The sequence below is a fragment of the Tyto alba genome, unplaced genomic scaffold (genome assembly GCF_018691265.1).
Source record: "Tyto alba isolate M040663 unplaced genomic scaffold, T.alba_DEE_v4.0 Super-Scaffold_18, whole genome shotgun sequence".
Taxonomy (NCBI): domain Eukaryota; kingdom Metazoa; phylum Chordata; class Aves; order Strigiformes; family Tytonidae; genus Tyto; species Tyto alba.
In genome coordinates, this window is record NW_024881280.1 from 30,808,019 (window position 1) to 30,832,328 (window position 24,310).

General features: G+C 40.9%; 1 protein-coding gene across 4 annotated transcripts in view; it reads right to left on the reverse strand.

Annotated features, from left to right (window-relative positions):
• Positions 1-24,310, reverse strand: part of CCDC88C (coiled-coil domain containing 88C) — a 101,013-nt gene that overhangs the window by 56,926 nt on the left and 19,777 nt on the right. For all 4 annotated transcript variants that reach the window (XM_042791100.1, XM_042791101.1, XM_042791099.1 and 1 more), the window contains exon 4: positions 3,425-3,494. In XM_042791100.1, the coding sequence (XP_042647034.1) occupies positions 3,425-3,494 (70 nt within the window). The remainder of the gene's footprint in view (positions 1-3,424; positions 3,495-24,310) is intronic.

Consider the following 24,310-nt stretch of genomic DNA (forward strand, 5'->3'; position numbering starts at 1 on the left):
TTCACTACAAGATGCACAACAGGTACCTTCTTCAAAGAAAGATTGATTTAAGGGGCTGACAAAAAAAAAAACAGCAGGTCAACGACGGGAAATTATAGCTAAATACAGGACAGCTTTCAAGTGTGCAGCTTCCCCAGGAACCAACACCATGGTTACTGCATTGAGTCTCCTGCCAGCTGTCACTCAGGAATGGCCATGACAAGAAACCAGCCAGCCTTTTCCCTTGACACTTAGCCAGCAGAGATACTGCCCTGTTGGCCCAGACATCTCTATTCACTGGCACTGTTGATGCTAGCAGCCCAGGCTCTGCCCACTGCCCATATGACTGAGAAAAGCATCAGCCCTTGTATTTCTATTTTTTTCTTCACCCATAACAGTAGCCTGTACAGGAGAATTAAGACCGACACTGCAGACTTTAATCTGCTTGCTGAAAAAGTGGATGCCTTCTCCTCAGCTTGATTTTACTGCAGAATTGTCAAGACTGAGTTTCAGAGATCCAACATCTGTAAGCAAATACTCTTTTCTGGTATAAACCCCATTTTTTTTGTGCATGCACACACTACTGCTGCTAAGAGCAGCAAAATAAAGTCTTCTGCCAAGATTTCTGCCTTTTGTTTGTTCTGGAGATGCTGATTAACATGTCACTCCCTATCACTGCTGACAGGGTTCATCCAGTTTTCCTTCTTTGGTGAAAACAAATACATTGTCCTTGGCACTAGCACGAGGCTAAGGCAGAGCTAGAACGGGCATGCAGAGAAAAAGTAAAAACCACAGCAACAAAACCTTTCATTTCAGAAACGTGGTTTCTAGGAGAAGTCAACTTCATTTTCAGGCTAAAGAGCTTTCATTTTGTCTCACCAAAGACACTGGACTCCGGACATGAACTCACTGGCTTCCAGGACACTTTTTATGTGACTGAGTCACTTGCAGCAAGAAGTGAGGAGACATGACTTTCAAGCAAACAGTTGCTGCTCTGGCTTTGACAAGAACTAACTCAGTATCACATGCGTATGTATATGATGTGCAAACATGTGTATATCAGATATTATATTTGCAGGCACAGGTGTGTAAACAGAAGTGTTACATATAAGCTACATTAAACTGTGAGACTCGGAGGTACTCAAATATTTGTAGTTTCACTATAAATACATATAGTTTGCTTAAAAACATGTTTGTAATTTGGCCTGTTTAGAAGTGTGGTTGACAAAGAGTCCCTGGGGAGGCAGTCCTGAAGGGCAAAGGAGTCCAGGAAGGCTGCACATTCTTCATGATGGAAATGTTATAGGCGCAGGAGCAGGCCATCCCTATGTGCCAAAAGATGAGCTGGTGGGGAAGACAACCAGCCTGGATGAACAGGGAGCTTTGACTAGAACTTAGGGGGAAAAAAAACAAAAAAAAAAACAAAAAAAAACCCGAGAGCTTATGACCTTTGGAAGAAGGGTCAGGCAACTCAGAAGGACTACAAGGTTGTCATGAGGTTATGCAGGGAGAAAATTAGAAAGGCCAAAGCCCAGCTAGAACTTAATCTGGCTACTGCTGTAAAAGACAATAGAAAAATGTTTCTATAAATACATGGGCAACAAAAGGAGGGCTAAGGAGAATCTCCATCCTTTATCAGATGTAGGGGAAACATAATGACAAAGGATGAGGAAAAGGCTGAGGTACTTAATGGCACCTTTGCCTCAGTCTTTAATGGGGAGATCAGTTGTTCCCCAAGTACCCAGCCCCCTGAGCTGGAAGACAGGGAGCACAATGAAGCCCCCATAATCCAACGGGAAATAGTGACTTGCTACATCACTTAGACACACACACAAGTCTATGGGGCTGGATGGGATCTACCCAAGGGTACTGAGGGAGCTGGTAGAAGTGCTCACCAAGCCACCTTCCATCATTTATCAGCAGCCCTAGCTAACCAGGGAGGTCTTAGTTGACTGGAGGTTTGCAAACGTGACGCCCATCTACAAGAAGGGCTGGAAGGAGGATATGGGGAACTACAGGCCTGTCAGCCTGACCTCCGTGCCAGGGAAGGTTATGGAGCAGATCATCTTGGGTGCCATCATGCAGCACGTCCAGGACAACCAGGTGATCAGGCCCAGTCAGCATGGGTTTAGGAAGGGCAGGTCCTGCTCAACTAACCCGATCTCCTTCTATGAAAGTGACCCACTTAGTGGATGAGGGAAGGGCTGGGGACATTGCCTACCTAGACATTAGTAAAGCCTTTGACACTGTTTCCCACAGCATTCTCCTGGAGAAACTGACTGCTCATGGCCTGGATGGGAGTAGTTTTTGCTGGGTAAACCACCAGATGGATGGCTGGGCCCATAGAGTGGTGGTGAAGGAAGATAAATTCAGTCAGCAGCCAGTCACAGGCAGTGTTCCCCAGGGTTCAGCACTGGGGCCAGTTCTGTTTAATATCTTTATCAATGATCTGGACAAGGGGATTGAGTGCACTCTATGTAAGTTTGCAGATAACATCAAGTTAGGTGGGAGTGTTGATCTACTTGAGGGTAGGAAGGTTCTACAGAGGGATCTGGACAGGCTGGATCAATGGGCTGTGGCCAACTGTGAGAGGTTCAGCAAGGCTGAGTGCTGGGTCCAGCCCTTGGGTCACAACAGCCCCACGCAGCACTACAGGCTTGGGGCAGAGTGGCTGGAAAGCTGCCCAGTGGAAAAGGACCTGGGGGTGTTGGTCAGCAGCTGTCTGAGTGTGAGCCAGCAGTGTGCCCAGGTGGCCAAGGCGGCCAATATTGTCCTGGCTTGTATCAGCAATAGTGTGGCCAGCAGCAATAGGGAAGTGATCACACCCCTGTGCTCGGCACTGGTGAGGCTGCACCTCCAACACTGTGCTCAGTTTTGGGCCCCTCACTACAAAAAAAGACACTGAGGTGCTGGAGCACGTCCACAGAAGGGCAACAAAGCTGGTGAAGGGTCTAGAGCACAAGTCTCATGTGGAGCAGCTGAGGGAACTGGGGGTGTTTAGCCTGGAGACAGGGAGGCTGAGGGGAGCTCTCTACAGCTACCTGCAAGGAGGTTGTAATGAGGTGGGTGTTGGTCTCTTTTTGCAGGTAACAAGCAATATGATGAGAGGAAATGGCCTCAAGTTGTGCCAGGGGAGGTTTAGACTGGATGTTAGGAAAAATTTCTCCACTGAAAGGGTTATCAAGCACTGGAAAAAGGCTGCTGAGGGAAACAGTTGAGTCACCATCCCTGGAGGTATTTAAAAGAGGTATAGATGTGGCACTCAGGGACATGGTTTACTAGTGGACTTGGCAGCACTAGGTTAATGGTTGGACTTGATAATCTTAAAGGTCTTTTCCAATCTAAACAATTTTATTTTCTTAAATTAGAATAGAATCATAGAACAAATATAAATTTCATTTAGCATTTCAGAGGAGGGGGGTGAAGAACCCAACAAAGTACTTACCAGAAAGAGGATCTTTGCCAATCATTAAAACATTTGGTAAATTCATTACAATCAGCTGCTGAAGGACCTCCTAAACAAAAGAGAACAACAGGCAGAGTTCAGTGTGAAGGAATCCCAATCAATCACACCACAAAGACTACAGAGCTCCATTGATTACAAAGCTTTTAACATACTGGCAGGTCAGAGGTCGCAAGAAGCAGCCCCACTTGAGAGAGAAATCTTTGAAAGAATATTTAAATATCAGATTGCGCAGCTAACATACACTAATCGCCTCTTTTAACAATAGCTAATATAGGACTTAAAGAGTCCCATGGCACTAATCAGGATAAATGTGTGGCCATGCCAGGCACACCAATCAGTCATGCCTTTACCCCAGGCATGACCTGTATTTATTTGATGTTCAACATACAGCTGCTGTCATGTTTAAGGGTGTATAAATGCAGCTGGTTCATCAAAGGTAGCTAAGCCATTCTGTGAAGTTTGAGTAATTCAAATAATTGGTCAAATTATTTCATGGCTCTGAGATTTTAATGATGGGCTGGGGAAGTGAGTGTGGGGGAAAGCTATTGAACAGGCATCTGGCACTGCTTAGAGAAACGGGATTTAAAGTTCTGGATTTGTTTGCATTGTTTTTAACAGGGAGTAAATCAGATTTAAGTATGTCAAACTTTGTTTACAGGTCATTTTATTTTGAGGAAGACGAGGGAAGGGAGGTGCATTACTTAGGTTCAACATTTAAATGTCACTTGCGTGAAGCTACTTGGAAATGACAGAATGGGCTTAAAGAAGAGGAAAGGCTACAATCCCTAGGGCAGGCAAAATGATTAAAGGTGGGCAAATAAATACATTGCAAAGGGAACTCTGCATAGTAACAGAATAAGCCGTGGACCCCAGGAACATACAAAGTACAGGAATGCAGTTGTTAGCTTCAACCTGCAGCTACCAGCAGTCATTTGTAAAGATCTGAATAAAACATTTTGCAGACAAGTTTCACATAAAAAGCCCGGGAGAAAAAATGGCTGTGTGATTAAAACACTGTGCTGGGACTCAGGAAACAAAGGTTCACACATACAACTCTACCAAATGTTTGGCAGGTGCCTTTTCCCTGCTTGTCTCCATTTCCCAGCCTACCCTCGAGGCCACATGCATTGATACTTGCAGAGTATTCAGAGCCAGGGAAAAAAGTACTGTAGCCAAGCACAGCAAAAACATTTCCTGAAACAATCACCCATTCACCCAAACACTTCCCCTCCAAGTTACCCCATTGTTATTTCTCTGCTTTCAATGTTACCACAGAAGGAAAATTAAGCCTGACTGAAAGAGGAAATATTTCACTGAGCCTGTGGCAGTTGATAAGTAAAAAAATTTTTGGACATAACACTTTTTTTTTTTTTCCCTGATCCATACCCAAAACATACTCCTCAGTAGTTTCTCTTTTGGATAAAGCAGAAATATCTCAGTGTCACAGCTGATGGGGGTTTTGGTCCTGTTAAAAAAAGAACGCTCTGCAGGTCTTTATGCAATGTGAGGTTTGGCTAATGCAGACCAAGTGCTCACTGAGTCATTAGCCAAATGCATTTTATACTTTGTGCATTTGAGACACATCGAACAAAGTTTGTTTGCACCTGTTACCAAAACAGGTGCAAAACCTATTGGATTTAACAGCACATGGCTGGACTGCAATATCTGCTGTGACAATACAGGATGGCAATGAGGCTTTAAATGAAAAAATCTGAATTTGCATATACTGAAGTATTGAGTTTAACCAGCAATTTCCATGGCAAAGGAGAGAAAGAATTTTGCTTCCAGTCACCCAGCGCATGGAGCGGCACTGAGGCAGGAATGCATAAGGAATTTGCGTTGTCTTTGTGTAATCATCAGATCGATAGCTATTTAACTGGCAGACACAAAAGACATTACAGCTAACCTTTATGCTGTTAACATTCCCATGAGCTCCTTCTGTAAAATTATTTGAGTATACCATCCAACATAACCACAACTGAACGCCCTTGTGGCTGTTTGAACTTGGCATTTTCTGGCGAGAATCTGACAGTCACTGAATACAAGCAGAACTGGCCCCAAGCCTGCGAAGAGTGATTTCTTAATTCAGATTGAAAGATTTAAATTGTTGCAAGAGATGATACTCTAACCTGTTTATTTTAAAAGTAAATTATTTAAGCAGATAACTATCTTTACTATTCTAAACGCCTTCACCTTCAGATTAGTGCTTGTGATGCCAACAGCTAGCTGTTATGCAGTGTAGCTCACCAGTAGATGTCAACACTTTATAAAAGAGGGTCAATGTCATTGCCCTCCTTTATCGAGATAGGGAAAGTGAGTCAAAGAAACAAAGTTACTTCAGTTTAATACACTGTCCTCTGTTATACCGACATGAACCAATGAACCATCCACTCACACAGCTACAAGCGTGGGATAAAATGTGTTAACTGAAAGCTTTTACACTGACACTGATCAATTTAGCTCAGATTTTGTCCAGGCTAAAACCACAGAAAGTTAGTAAGGCTCAGCTGACACCCAGTGACTGACTCAGTGGCTGGGATAATGTGATCATGTCTCAGGTCTGTTGCTTAAAATCCCACATCTGGAAATACAACCAAAGTCCCCTTCCCTAAGCTCAAATCAGGAATTCTTCAACTTCTAAGTATTTATCAATATTTTCTTGTTTTCTTTATCTGAAGCAGCAGTAACACCCGTTGACAAGTAAAATGCTGTGCCTCGGTCTGTTCTCTCTGCTCCCCTTATATCTTACCATCCCACCTCAAAGACCCTGCAAAGTCAAACTTGGTCTTCAGTTCAGGCAGGGAGGTCTGTATAGCTGCACTGGACATCGGGTTAGTCTGGACACGCAACTGAAGCCCAGCTAGCAAAAGAAATGGTAGATAAAATGCAATCTTTCCCCAGAAGGGCAGCAAGTATTATATAAAAGGATGCTGTTATGCTTGAAATCACACATAGCTGCAAAAAACAGCAGCAGAGGCAGAGATGGCATGTGTATGTCCTCCTGACTCAGGCGACCGGCATGGCTCGGGGCAGCACACCCAGGCAGGAGCTGCTGGAGAGCAAAGTAGGGTTTTCAAACACTTTAAAGAGCCCACAAAACCCCACAGTACTCTGGAGAGTAACTGTACCAGTAAAAAAAAAAAAAAAAAAAAAAAATCTAATTCCTCCTCTGAGAAACCTTTTAAACATTTTTACAGCACAACTAAAGCTTGGTTAAAACATTAAAGGTAACAGCAACAACAAACGGTAACAGCAACAACACATGGTAACGATTTCCCTGATTATTAGAAGAATTAAGGTCTGAGCTGTCAGCTTTACACCTAGACCATTAAACAACTTGGAGGCCAGCTACTGCAAGTCAGGAATCACCTCCTTCCGACTACTGTCTGCCCCCTCCCCCAACCCGTTTTTTTTTTTTTTGTTTTTAATTGTTGCTAATGAGATTTCAATGAAAAAATAATGTTGGTATTGGAAGTATTACTTAATGCATCCAATTCAAAACAAATCCCCGACAGGCCTTAGTGCAGCAGCTGCAGGTGCCCAAAATGCTCCTCTGCCAAAGATCAGGATATTTTAAGCTTGAAGAGATTTGTTCAAAATCTCAGCTCTTTTGACAGCAGTGATGGTTGCAAGAATAGATGCTCCTAGTTAGCAGGTCAACTCTATCACAATATAAAGATCAGCAGCCAAGTCTTGAGCCAAACCCCCAAACTCAGTAGGTGAAGCTCACAAAGGTTTCTGCATGCTGAGTTACGTGACCCTGTATCGATCGGGAGGACTTTCTAAGTGAAGATCAAACTGGGTGTTCAGTGCTTGATCGCTCCCTCTGCCGCGCTTGCCTGCAAAGATGCAGATCATGACAGAGGCTGAGACAACCAGCAGATCTGAGCAACGAGAAGGATACTGCCTAAGCCAGAAGCAAGTTTTGCTGAAGGCAGCTAGGCGCTCCAGGATTGGTACCCCAGGGATTCAAAAACATTATTAAGTTACCTAGAAATCATGATGTTAAACAAAAATAAATAAATGCTGTGATCTCATTAGCAGCCTTCTTGCATCTAAGCCCTTGCTGCACACTTGCTTCACATTTGTAAGCTCTTTGCAATCACTTTGCTAAGAAGGGAGCTTTACAAAAGTAAAGCCGAAATTCCCTCACATTGATTCTAGCAGTCAAGAGGTTTAGGAAAAAAATCAAGATATGTGAGAGTCTGGATAAAATTCTAATCAGCAAGTTAAGTGCTTAGGACTATTAAGAGCATGAACAAACATATTCATTCCTTCCATCTAAAAGTTTCTAATTTGTTTCTGGAGTGCCAAGACACATTTTATCTACTCTTTTTATTCTTCCGAGATCACACACACCGGATGTTTGCTCTCTGCCTCAGATCATCAGAAAAGATGTAGTGGCAGCTCTCACTCTCAAGTCACCATGGTCACATATTAACGTTTTATTTACTTGTAGCAGGGTAAATAGGCCCCTTGCCATTTCGTAGGAATAAAGTCTCCTTGGTCCATACTAGACTTTAACACACACGCTTCTTAAAAATACATGTGCAACAGCATAGAATAAAATGGTTTTAAGGGATTATTCTCAGCTGCATTTTAAAGTGTCAATGTAAGCATGCCAACAGCTCTTGCAAAAAACACATTGCTAGGAAAGGAGCAGGCAAAATTGTCCCTTCCATGGCTGAGAGACTGGTTAAATACAAGCTCCACACAAAAACTTTCCCCTGCACTGAAGTACAGTACAGCATTAATGTAGAGTAACTACTAGTTTCTCATGCAGAATTAAATTAACCTCTTTGTGAATCCTAAACAAGAAGCGAGTACTAAATAAATTATGTAAAAGAGTGGCAGTCTACCGGCCACTGTAATTCAATGCTGAAGCCAAGCAATTCCATTTAAGTATATTGCTTGGCTATAAAATGCTAATTGCCCAGCTGACTGGAAGCCAAATGGTGCTTTCCTAGTTAAAATGCCCATGAGGAGAAACCATCACCAGCTTTATTTACACCAGCAAGAGCAAACACTACCTAGGCCAGGGAATCTGGCTTACATTTCAGCAGCAACGCAGGCCAGTGGAGAGGGAATGTTCAGCAGAGCCCTACCTATGCAGCACAGCCAACATCTTTCTCCGATAACCTCGGTATGGATCTGATCTCACAAACATCCCTGGAGTGGGAAACATTTGATGAAGGAGATACAACATGCTTAGATAAGATCTCAGCAGGAGTCAGCACCCATCTGCACCAGCTCAGAGCCTCCCAGCAGCAGGACAGGGTGGCAGCTTTGCCCCTACACGTCTTAAGGTCCCTTTCGATGCTACCACAGACACAGGCTGGGAGCTGCTTTCCCGACCAAGGTGCACTCCAAGTCCAAGGGACAAACGAACTCGAGCTTTTCTGCAACCAGAAACTCTAAGAAAGAGTGAGCAACTCAGGCTAATGAAGAAATTTCAACACTAAAACATATTTTGAACAGCAAATTGAGACACAAGGGTTGTTTTTTTAAATATGTTTTTTCAACATTTCCAGTTTTGTTTTAACATAATAATGAAAACAGGTTATTCAGCAACCAAAAACAAGGAGGTTATGTTTTAAAAGAAAAAAAAATTATATTCCCATATAAACTTTTTATATATATATAATTATCTGAGGAGTTATTAATGATGTCACGGAAATAATTTATAGCAAGATTCTGTGTACTGTCCTACAGGGTCCCACAAAAGATTAGACAAGATGAAACAAGTTGTTGCAGGGGAATGACAAGGAAGTGAAACACAAACAGGTCTTATATTGAGATGTTTTCCCTGTACATCTTACCATGCAAGTACACCTGATGATACTATGCATATGACTCAGTACTCACTGTTTCCCTGCCAACACATTATATACATGACAAAATTTGATTAAGAACTTTGCTCATCTCTGCAACAATTGTATTCATTATGTGGCTGACTAGAGGATTAGCTGTCTTTAAAGGGATTTTTTTTTTTTTTTCTGAAAACCAGCAAATTACAACGCACACTTCTAAAGACCCTTCAAGTGGAAACTCAAAAGCCACTAAAATAACTGTTGCCTTATCTGCTGAAAATAATCAGTTCTGACAATCGTAGACTGATCTCAGCAGGAGGGGATGTGAAGGAATCATACCTAGTCTTAGCCATGCTCAGCCTGTGCAGGGTACAGATAACCCACCAAACAACAGAAATATGCTCAGTGTAGAAGAATGCCATGTAAGATCAGGTTTTATTTAAAAAGATAAAAAAATCACACATATGCAATTTGAACAGCACATCATATAGAAAAAAACCTAGAAAGGACCCAGGCACAACCACCCACCCAATTCATTGTTATGGTTCGGGTTTTGTTCTTTGTATTAGAGTAGTGCAGAGGTCCCAGCCAAGAGCAAAACCTCATCCACTGCAAGCTGTAGAAATACATGGTGAGACATCCCTGGAACAAAGAGCTCGTCACATTTATGCAAGGCATCAGTAAGCTGAGATAAAAATAGTAACAAGCAACGGAGGAAGGAAATGAAAATAAAATTCCATGGTTCTAATGTGATCCATTGTGCACACTCTCACTGCTTTATGAACTGGTTACATCAACTGCTTCAGGCTGGCACAGAAGTAAATCACTCTGGACATCAGAGGGCAAGGCAAATGAGCCAAGTCCTGATAAAAACATTTGCTTTAAGATCAAATTGTTTACAGTGCGTGTTGTTTGCATCGCATAACAAAAACATCTATGTATATTTAAATAAAGGTTCTTTTACGTATGTAAAAAGTATTATAGGCCACAATTAGTTTTACTTCTAGCCCAGTGGAATAAATAATGGAGAAGCTGCCACTCCCTCCCACACCACTTGCAGAGGAAATAATTAAAAAAAAATCAAACTAAAAACAAAAATGTACATTTACTTCTAAAATATGAAATGAAATTAAGTGTTCAATGGCTATGTAGCAGAAGATTTCCCACTCTAGTTTCACTGACTCCAAGATGAATCACTTACGTTAATACAACATACAGCTTGTGCCTAGTGGCAATATTGACTTGACCCAGAGAAGAGAAAATCCAATTGTGGAGCACTGTGTTCTCCTGCTTTTACTGCCAGCAGCACCTTTGACTGATTTACCTACTTTGCTGAAAATAAAAAGCCTATTAATTTATCCTCAACTTCTCTCCAAATCATGTGCAAGCGACTTCTCGTGTTTATAACAGTATACAGACAAATTACTCTTGACTTCTATTTTATTTCACCTTAGATTTGTCCTGGGGTGGTTTATGCAGTAACAGGGAATATTAAATGTGCTGTGTTAAAGGCCTGTCACTTGACATTAGAAATATAACCAACTAAAATGCAATCCATCTGTTCAACACGCTTCCAGCTAATCTATGGGGGTCTCTAAGGACCGTAATAATTTAGCCTAACACACATTAAAAAGAAACACCACAGGCCATCAGAACAGACTTGAAGCACTTCTGAATTCTCAAACTTAGCACCAAGCACACTCAACTTGTTTTAAAAGGAAATAATTTTTCCCATACACAGTTTCAGCTTAATTTTGCTGGGATAATAGAGCCAAGAGTTTTCACGTCAGACTCTAAAACTGAGCAAGTATATTTCATCAGCCTTTAATGCCAAAGCCAGCTACCAAAGTACATTAGTCATGCAGAGCTCCAAGGTACAAACTCTGCTCCACTGTCCCTGTTCACCAGAGTGAAAAAATTTACAATATTAAAATATAGCTTGCTATCAAGAAACAAATGCCAACCCAATAAAAGCACTTCTATGAAGATTATGTACAAGATGTGTTTTCTACCATTTCTCTTATCACATATATTTCTAAAACTTGTGGTTTTACATGTTTATATGGAACAGACACAGTAAATACCTAACTGGGTACATGATACTAATTCACATAAAATACACTGAATTTGTTAATACAATTTCTATTGTATTCTGCACTAAGAAGTGCAAAAAATAATTAGCCCAAGGCAGGCATATGGTGAGTTGGAGGGGTTGTTTAGAGGTTCAGAGCTAGAGATCTGCTTTGCAACTTCTACACTGCAATATGAGTCCCAAGCTCTGAAAAAGCACCAAGAACTCCAAAGAAGCAGCCCACCACTGGAGTGACAATCGTAATGCAATGCCTGAAAAAGCAGCCACCAAAAGTACAGGAATACAAAGGACTTAGAGACTGGAAGATGTAGGAATAATGGTTATGCCTCACAGCAATATTCCTTTCCTAAAGATGAATAGTGAGCAGAAGCAATGTAGTGTAAATGTACACACATTTTGCACTTTTTCCAGTATCAAGTCATTTATTAGTATAAATATTGTTTGAAAGAGAATGATGCATCTTGGGGGAAACTGTAAAACAAACTGCTAATCCCAGAAGGGCACAGAGGCTTGTGTGACAAGAACCATTTTGAGTACAAATATTGAAAAGTCAAATCAAAGCCAAAGTTTAAATAAGAAAACAAATCTGTGAAACTAGAAAAAAATAATTTAATAAAACAGGAAAGGGACACACACACAGAGGAATGGGATACTTTCACTATTTCTAATTAATTCCTTGTTATGAATAATATTTTAGTAGCAAACAGAAGGCCCAAAAGATGCAGTCGAGTTTACTGTGAACGTACGAGTCAAAATTTCATTAATGACTAAGGGTAATAGAAGAAAAACAACATCCAGGTTGTCTGTTACTAATCTGATACTCTTACATCCTGTTCAAAGCAGGAATTTACTAGTAATTTTCAATCTATCCCTCAGTCCCCAAAAGAAACAAGCTGATTTACCCTGCCACTCTTATTAATGCTGAGTAACATCCTACTGTCTCAGTAGCTTTCTTGATTGACACGGGGTCAGGTCACAAAGAAAAGCATTTCTCATTGTTAGCAAATGGTGCCATGCCTCACCTTCACTACATTCAAACATCTTCGGAATTGCTCAAATATAAGGTAGTTAAATGCTTAGAAACAAGCACAAACTTCCTTGGTTTTTCTAGGAAAATACTCTGAATAAACCAGACTTAATTCACCTTACATTAGTGAACCACTTTGAGACATTTGAATAGATCCTGCTGAAGAAATACAGAAAACGACACCTAGAAATAAAGTAACTGTAAACACATGGCCAGCATTCAAGCAGTGATGATCAGCAGGGATTTTATGGGATAAAACATGTAGGTTATTGGTTGACATTGCTCATTTTGAAATGCATGAAAATCTTTCAGTCTGTGACTTGGGAAAAACGGTAATCCCAATTTTTTCTCCCAGTGAGAAAAGGGTTGTAACAGTGCTTAAAGAATACCAGAGAGAGAACTGAACAACTGGTCTGTTAGCACTTGTCTTACACTTTCCCCCCAGCCCCCTAACATGTATATAAATGTGAAGAAAAAAATAAACTGAAATAAATTTAAATTAAACTGATTAATTTCCAAAAGTTTAAAGATTTTTAACTACGTGTTTCCAACAAGCTTAAGTCCTCTTGTGCTTGGGCAGCTTACAGGCAACCTAGTATTGAACAACAAATTAATGTTTCAGAAAGCACGCAAACAGTCACTATGCCATCAGTTTATTATGTAACTTCAACAGAGGACAGCAGCACAGGCAAGTGAGGACCTTGTGGCATTTACAGACAATCGTGCAAAAATCCATGTTGGATTTATAGGAGAGGGAAGCCTGCAGCTGATCTGAAGGGAAGACAGAGCAGGTACAGGGACAAGCTATACCGCCCTGCAAGGATGCCTGACCAGACAGTAAGATGCTATGGGACAAAAGAGGTGGTTGGGGAAGTACAGATATTATCAATAAAACTTTTCCTTCCCTGTAAGTTAAAACAAAAGTGGTCATACATGCTACTCATCTGATTACATTAGCTGTTTTCTCATTCATCTCCTGCAACAACCTGACCTTCTCATCACTGAGAGCTCTCTTGCAGGCAAATTCGTGTTACCAATCAGTTACCAGGATCACTGAAATATCAGATACCAATAACGTAGAGAGAGCGTCCTCACAGTTCAGTCATGCCCCTGTCAAATACTCCTAGAAAATTTCAAGGGGTATCACTTCAGGTTAATGTGATGAGCTTTCCAAGTATTTTGAAACAGAATTTATAACCAACACCATTACTTCAACATACTACTGCTTTATCAGTATCATCTAATTAACCCAATATCAACAAGGCCAACAAACATCCAGACAGTCCCTAGACAGGAGATTTGCCACTGTAGCAGCTGTCTGCAAATTTTTTTCTTAAGGTGGGTAAAGGGAGAAGCTTCAAGTCAGACCAGATGGTTCTTCCACCCACAAATGTACAGCAGTGTTTCTCTATAGCCACCAGATCGCCCCAGGCAGCTAACATGCAAGAGATTTTGAAGGTTGTCAATGCTTCTCGTGCTGTACAGGTAGAGAAGCTGCAGTAAGTTTTACGTGGCTTTCCCAAAGTAACCCAAGCACCCTTGTGAAAGGAAACACTTCCAGCATTTACTGTGTCAATCACCAGTTTTACCATTAGCACTGTGCTAATAATAGGAAAAAAAAAAATAAGAAGAAAAAAGGAGAGACATCATGGAAATGAGAGGTAAGAAACTAATAGTGACTAAAATGGGAGAGGGAAGAGAAAGGAAATGTGGGCCATGCCCTCAAAATAGCCTCTGGGCCTCTCACCATTCCCCGTTCTGGATTTTTCACGCTCATTTGTTTCCAACAGCAAACAACCTTTCTAACTGCAGAGTTACTGCATCCCTCTTGGGGGAGGGAACAGGTACCTACAGGGAGGAGACATAACCATTTGCAGCTGAGTTTACTGCCAGTAATTCACACCTCGGCAAAGCCAAGTCAGGCCTAACCCACAGGCAATTCCCAGCTCAGGCTGCCAGGAACAGCCTCCCTGGTCTTCCCAATTTGTAGCACCCAGGAGGTGGCAGAGGAGCCGCCTCCTCCATCCCACCCCAAGGAGACCTTTCACTGGCATCTGATCCCTTTGTAAACTGCCATCCTGGAGCTACCATGACAAAAAGGGATGGTGCTTCACCATGCTCAGCACCCAAGGCAGGCCACGGCCACCAGTACATCCTCAGCCCCAGGACACTGGGGCTCGGGTCCCACCCTGTGCCATCCCCATCCCAGCCAAGTTCACTCGTTGCCCCCACCACCCTCTGGGCACCACATAGTAACAGAAACACTATGCTCTAGAAGAAATGGATGTACACATATCTATCTATATAGACACATTCATACACACAGTTATGTATATACGCTTGTGCTACTTCTCCCTACCACTACTCTTGAATTACACATGCTCAAACCTGGGACAAGCAAAATCCTTCTGGAAACATCATTAGATTTGCTATATGTAAGAGTGTTCCATGTTCAAGCATTTATAGTCCCAGGGCTTAGCAGCAAAAGCATTAGGAGTTTTACCACACACCACACAGCAACAAGCTGGCTTCTTAAACACAGAACACTGAAAAGTCTGCAAAAGTGATAAAGAAAAAGAGTGACACCTTGTGTACTTGATAAAATTTAAGGTTATTCTTTCAGGGTCAGGAAAATTCAGATATTCAAGTTACTTTGAGCCTGAGAAACTATACAAAATAACCTAGATGCTCCAACACTTCCTATTTAAAAAAAAAAAAAAAAAAAAGGAAGAATGAAAACTCAAACATTTTGAACAAGTTTGGAAAACCACAACACAAGGTGCTGTGGTACATTAAGATTTTAAATCTGCAATCATTAAATCCTGCCTTATGACAGATTCATCCTCTACTCTCTTACAAAACCCAGTCACCTTCCACATGCTATTTCACACACGTGCAAGAGAAAACCATTAAAAATTAACACTGAAAACCCACCAAGCCGCAATGAGTCCACAGTTGTGGTAGCTGCTAGGCAAAAATTCCTTATCAATGGGAACCCAGGCTATGCATTCACACACATACACATTCTTGCACATGCACTCTCTAAAGAATAATTTTCAGTCTTGCCCATTCTTAACAGTGCTCCTTTAAGCATCAAACAACTAATTAACCCTGCTTAATACAATCTGTGTAATCTACTAAGAATCTTGCAGATAACTCATAACTGCAGATAACTTGTAACTGTTAACATTAATTAACTTCGCAGAGCTTTACGCTTCCTGTTCCCCCACCAGCCTCATACCATAGGCCTCAACTTCAGAGTTCTCCTTCACAACAGCTCTAGCAGACAGCTTAGGCAGAGTTAAGCAGCAATAACAACCTTCTGATGTAGAAAACCTCGTTAAATAATTGATGTGCATTTTCTCTCCCTGTTTCATAGCTTTCTTCATCAGTACCCACCACCAGTCACAACACACCTTATGCATACAATACCCAGGGAATACCCACATAATCATTAAAAAAAATAATGTGAAGGGTGCAGTTGCATTCTAGAAAATCCTATCTTTATACCATCTGTCACAGAAAAAGAGGTAAACTGTGCCACTATGTTACTATGAACATTCGGGAAAGATTAACTTCTAGTACTCCTGCTATGCCGGTTTTAAGGCTTCTGACCACTAGATTTTCTATGTCAACAAAATAAAATTTTCCCTTAAACTGTGATGTTTAGTGTTTCCCTGAAAGCAAGTCTCATCTATCGTGCTCAAACAAAAGCTTCACCTATGACTGAAGGAAAAAGTGACTTTCAAGACCTTGTATCTACTGAGGAAAGCCTTAAAAATAGTCACAAAAGTTTCAAAACCAGCAAGAGCCCCCAAACATAAGGAGCTGCTCTGGCAACAGGCAGAAAATATGCAGAACCATGCACACTACCAAAAACCTTCTGTATTACTAGTGTCCTTTTTCAATTATACTTCTTTGTCTTCAGCGTCCATGAATGGTACATGATGGTGGCGGGAAAGTATGTTTCTAAGCAATTTCCAAGCTGCCTCACATGTAGATCCTATACCTTACCTACCTCAGCAGAGCTCAGGTTTACTATTTAAGCAACATAATCGAGGGAAACTTAATATGAGGTATCGAGTGACCTGCACTCCCTATCAACCAGATCACAAAACAGCAGCAGTGCAGCCCCGACGGGCTGGCCTCCCAGCCAGCTGAGAGCAGAGGAGGGGAGGGAGGGTGAATCCCCAGGAAGATTGCTCCAGGCAAGAGCGATTCAAGCCTCAGGCTGCAGAGAGCAGCAACACCTCCGGACTAACACATTTGGGCTGCTCGCTCTGTAAAAACAAAGATAATTAGATTTTTAAAGACACAGTTGACACAAAACTTTATATTGTTGTTGCAGCTACTGAGCAGCAGATCTAAGCCTAGCAGCCTTCAAAGCATGCCAAACCTCCTTGGTGGTCTGGAAGAAGTCTGACTCCTAGAAGCAGCCTCAGACAAAATTTTAAGGGGCATTACAAAGGTAGCACACGCAACATTTTATCAGCAGTGTTTACACCTTTCACTTAAGCACAAAACCTTGCCAAGGCAATCCAGCTGTACAACAGGGAAAGGTCCACTGCAAACTCTGAAATGTTGATTAAGTCCTAGAGTAAGGACTCTTTTGTTCTGGTTTACACGCAGCTTTTCACATAACTTATTAAAATGGCTCTGCATCATTGTTTAAACATACTTTGGTGGAGATATTGAGTTACTTCGACAAACCTGTTTTTTGCTGAGAGTATCATGAATTGGTTGAGTGATGAATGGCCCATCAGAAACTAGAGCTCTATGGGAATTAGCACAGTCACTCACGAAAAGAAATGCTGCAGTAAAACAATTTGTGCTCTTCAAACCTACCGTAATAGTTCACATTTTGAAGCTGGGCACATGAACTAATAGTCTTACTTCTCAGTGCTCAGAATACATGCAGATCCCACTAATTTAAAAGGGAGAAAGAGATGCTTACTACCTGGAGAAAGTCTAGCAACTATAATACAATGCCTGAATGCAAATCTAGATACTCTGGCACCTCAGTAATACTACCTGAATTCACCATTCCTCTAGATCTCAGCATAAATCAATGTTTGTATCTCCACGACATTAAGACATATGGTAAGTATAAATATAGGGTGCTAGAATCAGGCATCTAAGTTTGAATCTCCAGCCTAGGCAATTTCTACTGACAGTGTAAATATGAAGATCTGCTAGGTCTCCAAAATTTACTACTGAACATTAACAGTAGTAAAAAACAGAATTTCCCCCTAGCTAATCTGCAATCCCTGATGTCACTCTGTAAGCATCAACACGGAAACAGGCACAACTGAAACTGAAAATAGAAAAAACACTTGCTGTGTTTCAAATTAGTAGATACATGATTCCTTGTGAATTTTGACTGAAAGTCATTCTCACGAGGTAGAGGCAACAGCCCTTTTGAAATCGGCTCAGCACAATGCAGGCAGGAACTAAGCAAACTTCTTCAAACAGCTCTGCCAACACCATTCAGCTCCAAGCTGCAAAACTCCTGCTGTTTCAAACTCGAGGCCTCCTGTGAGCAGACTGCTGATTACACCGGAGTGCATGGCAGATTTCTGATACATGCACAGGGCAGAATAATAACAATAAAACCCGCCCACTGGTCATGTTAAATAAAAGATTTCACACCACAGTGAAAGAAAATGACACTTTGCTATCTATTCAATCCCTTACCCCCCATTAAAAGAGAAAATATATTGTAGTACACTATACACAAACTCAATTTCTGTGTGTGCAACTCTTGTAAATGTTACTGGACATGCTACTGTCATGAAAGAGACATCACAACGCAAACATCCTATATCTCCAAAGCAGGGTCACAAAAGCCAGAATGCTGAAATGCAGCACTGCAGCACAGTTAATTGGGCTCTTTATTCCCAGTTACACTTGCACATTGGAGAAGATTCAGAGCAGTCAAGGAAAGGGAATGAAAGCAACTCAATGGGCATTTTTCATTCTGATTTTTATGAAAGGGGGCCAGAGAAATCAAACTTCTACAAATTTCTGTGAAATTCTGACAGATGAGACCCTTGGGTATCTCTCCCAGCAAGGGAAGATCAAGGGCTACCATACAGGGCAGCAGCCAGGTCAGCATACACCTTGCTCCACACATACCTCAGCAAGTACAAGCCATGGGGAAAAAAAAGCAGAGGTTGTAGAGGACACGAGACCTGCAGAAAGCTCACCCCTGTTCCCAAAATAGTTGTTTTTATTTATGAATTTGAATAAAGAGGTCTTTGCTGCCTTGTCAAGTGCAGCCCCCCTGTTGTAGCATCACAGCTGTGAGTCTCCTAATTACATCTTTGGGGTGCAGAAGGTAAGAAATCTTCATGAAAAGATGACACAAAAGGTGTCGATGGTTAGTCAGAAACATGGGCATTAGAGTCCTTCCTCAGGGAATGGCCAGTACAGAAATCAGATGCTCAGAATATATTTCAACCCATATGGGTCAAAATGATGAATAATGCACTTTGGAAAAGAATGACAAAAATAATACAACACTGCAGTAAACCACCCATCATATTAAACAAATAACAGGTGGTGACTAAAAATGCATTTTTAATGAGTGGCTCTTTATGAATGCACACAATGAAAAGTGGTTTCCACTGCTTTGTGTCTCCCCACTCCTCATTATGGATTAAAAATATTTCAGTTACATTGAGCTAGACATATAAGGTCTTTACTATTCTCCTTGGACAACTCATGGAATATTTTTTTTTTTTAATATTTAGCAGCCAAACAACATTATTTTTAAATTCTCACAGATTCTTTAATTAACTTTTTTCACTAGGTAAATTTGTAATTAAATGTTTAAACATATACTTTGATGTGTGCTTTTAAAGCATCTGCCTCATCAGATGTGCTGTTCTCCACATGTATACAATTAACTGAGGAAAAAGGTAGTCCAGTGGTTAATGCAGAAGGCAGCGTTTGAATTCCTGGGTCCAGACAGGCATGAAATATAGATCCACAGCAGTTCTTCAAAGTGAATTACTGCGTTCCCAAGCTCTTCCCAAACCAGTCTGCATGCAATTCAGCGGCCAAGAATGAGACATTACTCCACAGCAGGAGGTGCTCCTATACCACAGGGTATTAAAACATCATAAGCACCATTTCACCAGGGTTACTCATCCAACTGAGACAAAGCTAGAGAAATTATTACAGAGAACAGTTATCTAAGATATTTAGGGAGCAATACTCGTTTAAATGGACTGTTTCTACAACAGTAGTCATCTCAAATCTCAAGCAGTTAATACAGTCTGGAAATGAAACTGTGCTATTAGAGCTACAGCATAATGAAGTATTTTCAGCTAAACCTGTACACTGCTCTGTCTCAGCAGAAGAGTCATATTATCTCAAAAATTGCAGCAACAGTTTAAGCAGTTACTCAACTCTGAATCTTCTTGCTTGAAGGTCAGTGTTACAGAACATGAAAATCAATTTAGTTTTCCCTCTCAAATGCAGTTGCCTTGTTAATCTCAAAGATTACATATTCCTCATATATCAGTCAACACTTTAAAGTCCTGATTCATACTGAGACATTTAGAAGCACACAGCAGGTTATTACTTCAGCAGGTTGCTTATTTCTACAAAGCATAATACTCCTTGTAATTCTTAACTGCTTTCCTCCTCGAGGGCATATAGCATATGTCTTGGGAACTGGAACAGACTTGCTCTGAATATCAAAGGAAAATTAATGACTTATTAAAAAAAGGTGAGAGGTAGTAGTTAAACTCTACCCTCTCCTAGTTGGTTCCTTAGAAAGACAGTAATTTTTCAAAATGCTATCTTTCTCTGTTTAATAATTCTTTAGATGTTATGCTAAAAAAATAAACAAGGCTTGTCCCTGCAAACAAATTAATTTAGGCTGCTATGTATTTAATATTGTATTATGTTAGTCAGACTGGTGGTTCTGTTAAGCACAAACGTCGATGGCTTCCCAAGTGCCAGGAAACCAGTTCCCTCCATTCATAATTTCTCTTTGATACAGCAGCAGTGTGTGCCAAAGATGTGGAAATTCAAAAGGGTCCGTATCACACGAAGCGGATGATGATTAAACAAACTGGGAGTGCTTAAACTGACACAAAAACCTCCTTCTCTCCCAGTTCTCACAAGAGTAAGTGCAGTGAACAGATCTCAGTTAACATTAAGAGCCAAATTCTGCCTTTTTGTGAACACACAACTTCCCTGAGGCCTTGAGATTTGCATCAGAGTACAAAAAATCTTTCACATCCTAATTTAAAACTAGCAGGAGGAGCCGAGAATACCCTTCTAGTGGACTTTTCAGAGCACCCAGAAAAAAGCACTGCAGTGTAATTGCAGCAAGGCATTTGAACTCTGCTTTGCAAATACAGAGTAATTAAATGGCATGTCTTATGCTAGGCAGCTAGATACGGCTGATACGTGTTAAGATACACTAGCATGGTAAACATCAGAGTTTATGTGGGGAGGAGCAGTCTTGTTGAAGCAGTTTAATGACCACCGCAGTTCCCATACCTGGGGGGGGGGGGGGGGGGGGGGGGAATAAAAATAGCTTTTGTCACTGTGGATGGCCCTATTACACTATAGAAATTCAAGCCATTAAGTGAGAGAGTCTATTCAGTGGGAGCTTCCTTTTGTATTTCAAGACAGCAAGAGGCCAGAACAGACAGCAAACACCCCTCCACACCGCAAAGGCCTCTTGAGGCAGTGAGGGTGTGAAGCATTCACAAGGGAACACATTCAAACTGACTTACTGTACATCCCCCTGAAGGTGGGTTCCCTGTTGCCTTATGTGTGCCCTACACAGCGTGGACTGCCGTGGAAACGCTTTATGCCCACCCGAGAGACGGAGAGGACCAGTTCTTAGAACCCGGCACCCATCCGAGTGCTGCAAGTTTTGGAAAGTCAGGAAGCAGTACGTGCCAGGCCATATGGATTCATGCTTTAGGTAAGTCAAAGTCACCATCAATATCAACAAATCTACCTGGCAATAAAGCAGGAATTTCAAAGTTGTTGATGCAAGAACTGCCTTGAACCCAGCAAATGAGATCCTACCTCAGATTTCTCCCAAGCAAATCTATCAACATCTAGAGTGCAAGTATTCTGGAATCAGGGCACTCAGTCTTTTCTTCCGACACCCGTTTCATTTATTTCATATTCTTAGCCTATTTCATGTAAGACAATGATGTGCTGTGATACCACTTTCTCATTTTGCAAAACTAGCTTTTCTTCTGCTTTTCTTACAAGTGCCCCAAACAAAACATCTCAGGCCAAGTTAAATACTTCACCTGGAGGCTGGGAAGGTAGGAAGGGTGAAGAATTTTTAAAAAATAAAATAAAAATCATAGTCGTACTTGAAAGCAGAATAAGACACCAGTTAAGACAAAATTATCACAGTGCATGAAAAATTTAAAAATCCATACTACTTTTTAATCTATTATTTTAATCCATATCTGTTCTTTGTTACTGTAGAATCAAGTTGATATCTGAAATATTAAACAACTGTTGCATTAAGCACCTTGGAAGCATCTTATATCCGAACTAACCAGTCTAAAGTATTTAGCAGTATTTTTTTCGTAGTTTCAAATCTCCTCCTTTACACTCAAGTGCACTTCATTATAACTCTGAGACTAACTTGATAGTACAACAAATCTCCATGGCGAGGAAAGGAGTTCCAGGTATCCCCAGACTTGTACACTTACTTCTCCCATTCACAATTTGTTGGTACTGTATTGGGCAGCAACCATTCCTTATCATCCCAGCAAAGAGAAAACATACATACCCCAGCAAAAGAACACTGTGGTAGTCAACCACTCCTCATCACTGGCACCAGCAGACAGAGAAGACAGGGAGGGAAGCAACTGTAAGGTCACAGCATATACCTGCACAGTACGTTTACCCTGACTTAACAAAAAAAAAAAAAAAAACCAAAAAACCACAAAGCAAACCAAACAAAACCAAACCAAACCAATAAATGCAATGAAGCCTACAGTTCAAAAAAAGTAGTCTTTGATGAAAGTTCCTAATACAGGGTGGAGTGAGGGTTTTTTGTTTGTTGTTTTTTTCTTTTTCTTTTTTTTTTTTTTTTTTAAACATGGTTTTGTTTTGGGATGAAAACCACAAGGATTTAGATGTATTTTTCTACAGCATCTCCTTGCTAGTTACACAAACTGAGAAGTGTAACACTACAAACTCAAAAGCAAACAAAAAAAACCTATAACAAATCTAGGGCTAACCCGATAACCTTATTCGGCACACAGGTCAGACCGCTTCTTTAAAATCTCAGATTCACCTATGCAGAAGTATCCCACACACAACCAGTAATCTACAGCCTCTGGTTTTGTGGTGCTGCAGAGGTACATTAAGAACTGTAAATAAACTGTAAACTGGCCATAAAAAAAAAAAAGCTTATTTAAAACAAATGCTGAATGCATCTGCTTGTCAACTCCTTTGCATGTGAAATATGGTTGGTGGAAGCAGCCAAGACTCCAGTGTATACCAAAGTTTTAAATTGGGAATTATACACTACCCATTACAGAAAGAACAAATCAGGAACTTGTTTTATTTTTAGTTGGCTAAATGCTGCAGAATAGTGCTTAAAATACAGTTACTCTTCACTATTTAACTGACAAAAGACTCTGAGTAATTAAGATTAATGCAATCTGATGGGAGAGACTTGCATGAGTATCAGTAAGATCAAGGTGGGGGGTTTTTTGTTTGCTTTTTTTTTTTTAAGATGTATTTGATACTTAAGATAACCTCTTGAGACTCTGAAGGCATAAAGTCATTGGTTATAAGTGCATTTCTACTCCTTTATAAGAAAACTGAAAAGAAACTTTAAATGATCTGTCCTTTATAATGGGATGAGAGTACAGGCCTGACTGCAAAATCGGCATGCTGGAAGAGCAGAGCAGTTCAGATTGTTATAAAAACAACTGCTTTATACTCTGTCATGCCAACTCAGCTCTCAGATGAGTGCATCTCTCTTACCAGCAGGTTTGGCAGAGCACCCAAAGCCTCCAAAACTAAGTGTCCCGCTAAACTCAAGACTGGGAAAGCAAGTTAGGATGGGTCTTTCTGCAGATATTCAAACAGCTGCCAAACACACTGCAAAATCTCTAGGTACTGATAAAATGTGATAAATACCTTGACATTGGTAAAGGCTGCAACATGCTGTCAAGGAGAAGAGCCAAAACAAGTCATCATCTGGTAGACAGCTCTGGTTTCACAATATCCAAGAGTATCAAAGCTAAACTGCTTAAAGACTCTGCCATGCAAGATGCTCAGCATCTCAAGTTGTATCAAGTCAGTCCAAGAAAGTCAGTGCCACTTAAAATCGGGTCCTGTACCATACAAAGCAAGTGCAATTGCAAGTTAACCGAGATGCTTTAAGAAACAAGAGGGCAAAGTGCAGCTGCATCTGATGGAGACAAGTCTTCAAGCAGTAACAGACGATTTGAAATTTGAATCCCTCAACTGCACAGAATTCAGACCCAGCAATTTTTAAAGAGAAAGGGCTAAGTGAAAAAGGGAGATCAAAATCACCTTTCCAATCAGGGTTTTGGCTCAGGCTACAAAGGAAATGCCTACTGGAAGAAATGCAGGACAGCTCAACCAAGTTGGAGAATTAAACCCAAGCATTCTGGTTTAGTTTCTTCTGCATGACTGGAAGCTGAGAGCTAGACTAAGCGCCAGAGCACTGAAGTGTAAACAAGGCTTATAATAATGTCAGCTTTTGTGGTCCTGTACTACAGACTCATTCCTTTCTGCATGTAAAACTGTAAAGATACATCCACATGCTGTTTGGTTAAGTATTTGCCACAAACCTTAAAAACAAAGACAAAGCTTCAATACTGATGCACAGCTATCTCATGTTCAGGAAAACACAGAACACAGGGTGGGGGGGGTTTTGATTGGTTGTTGGGGGGTTTTCC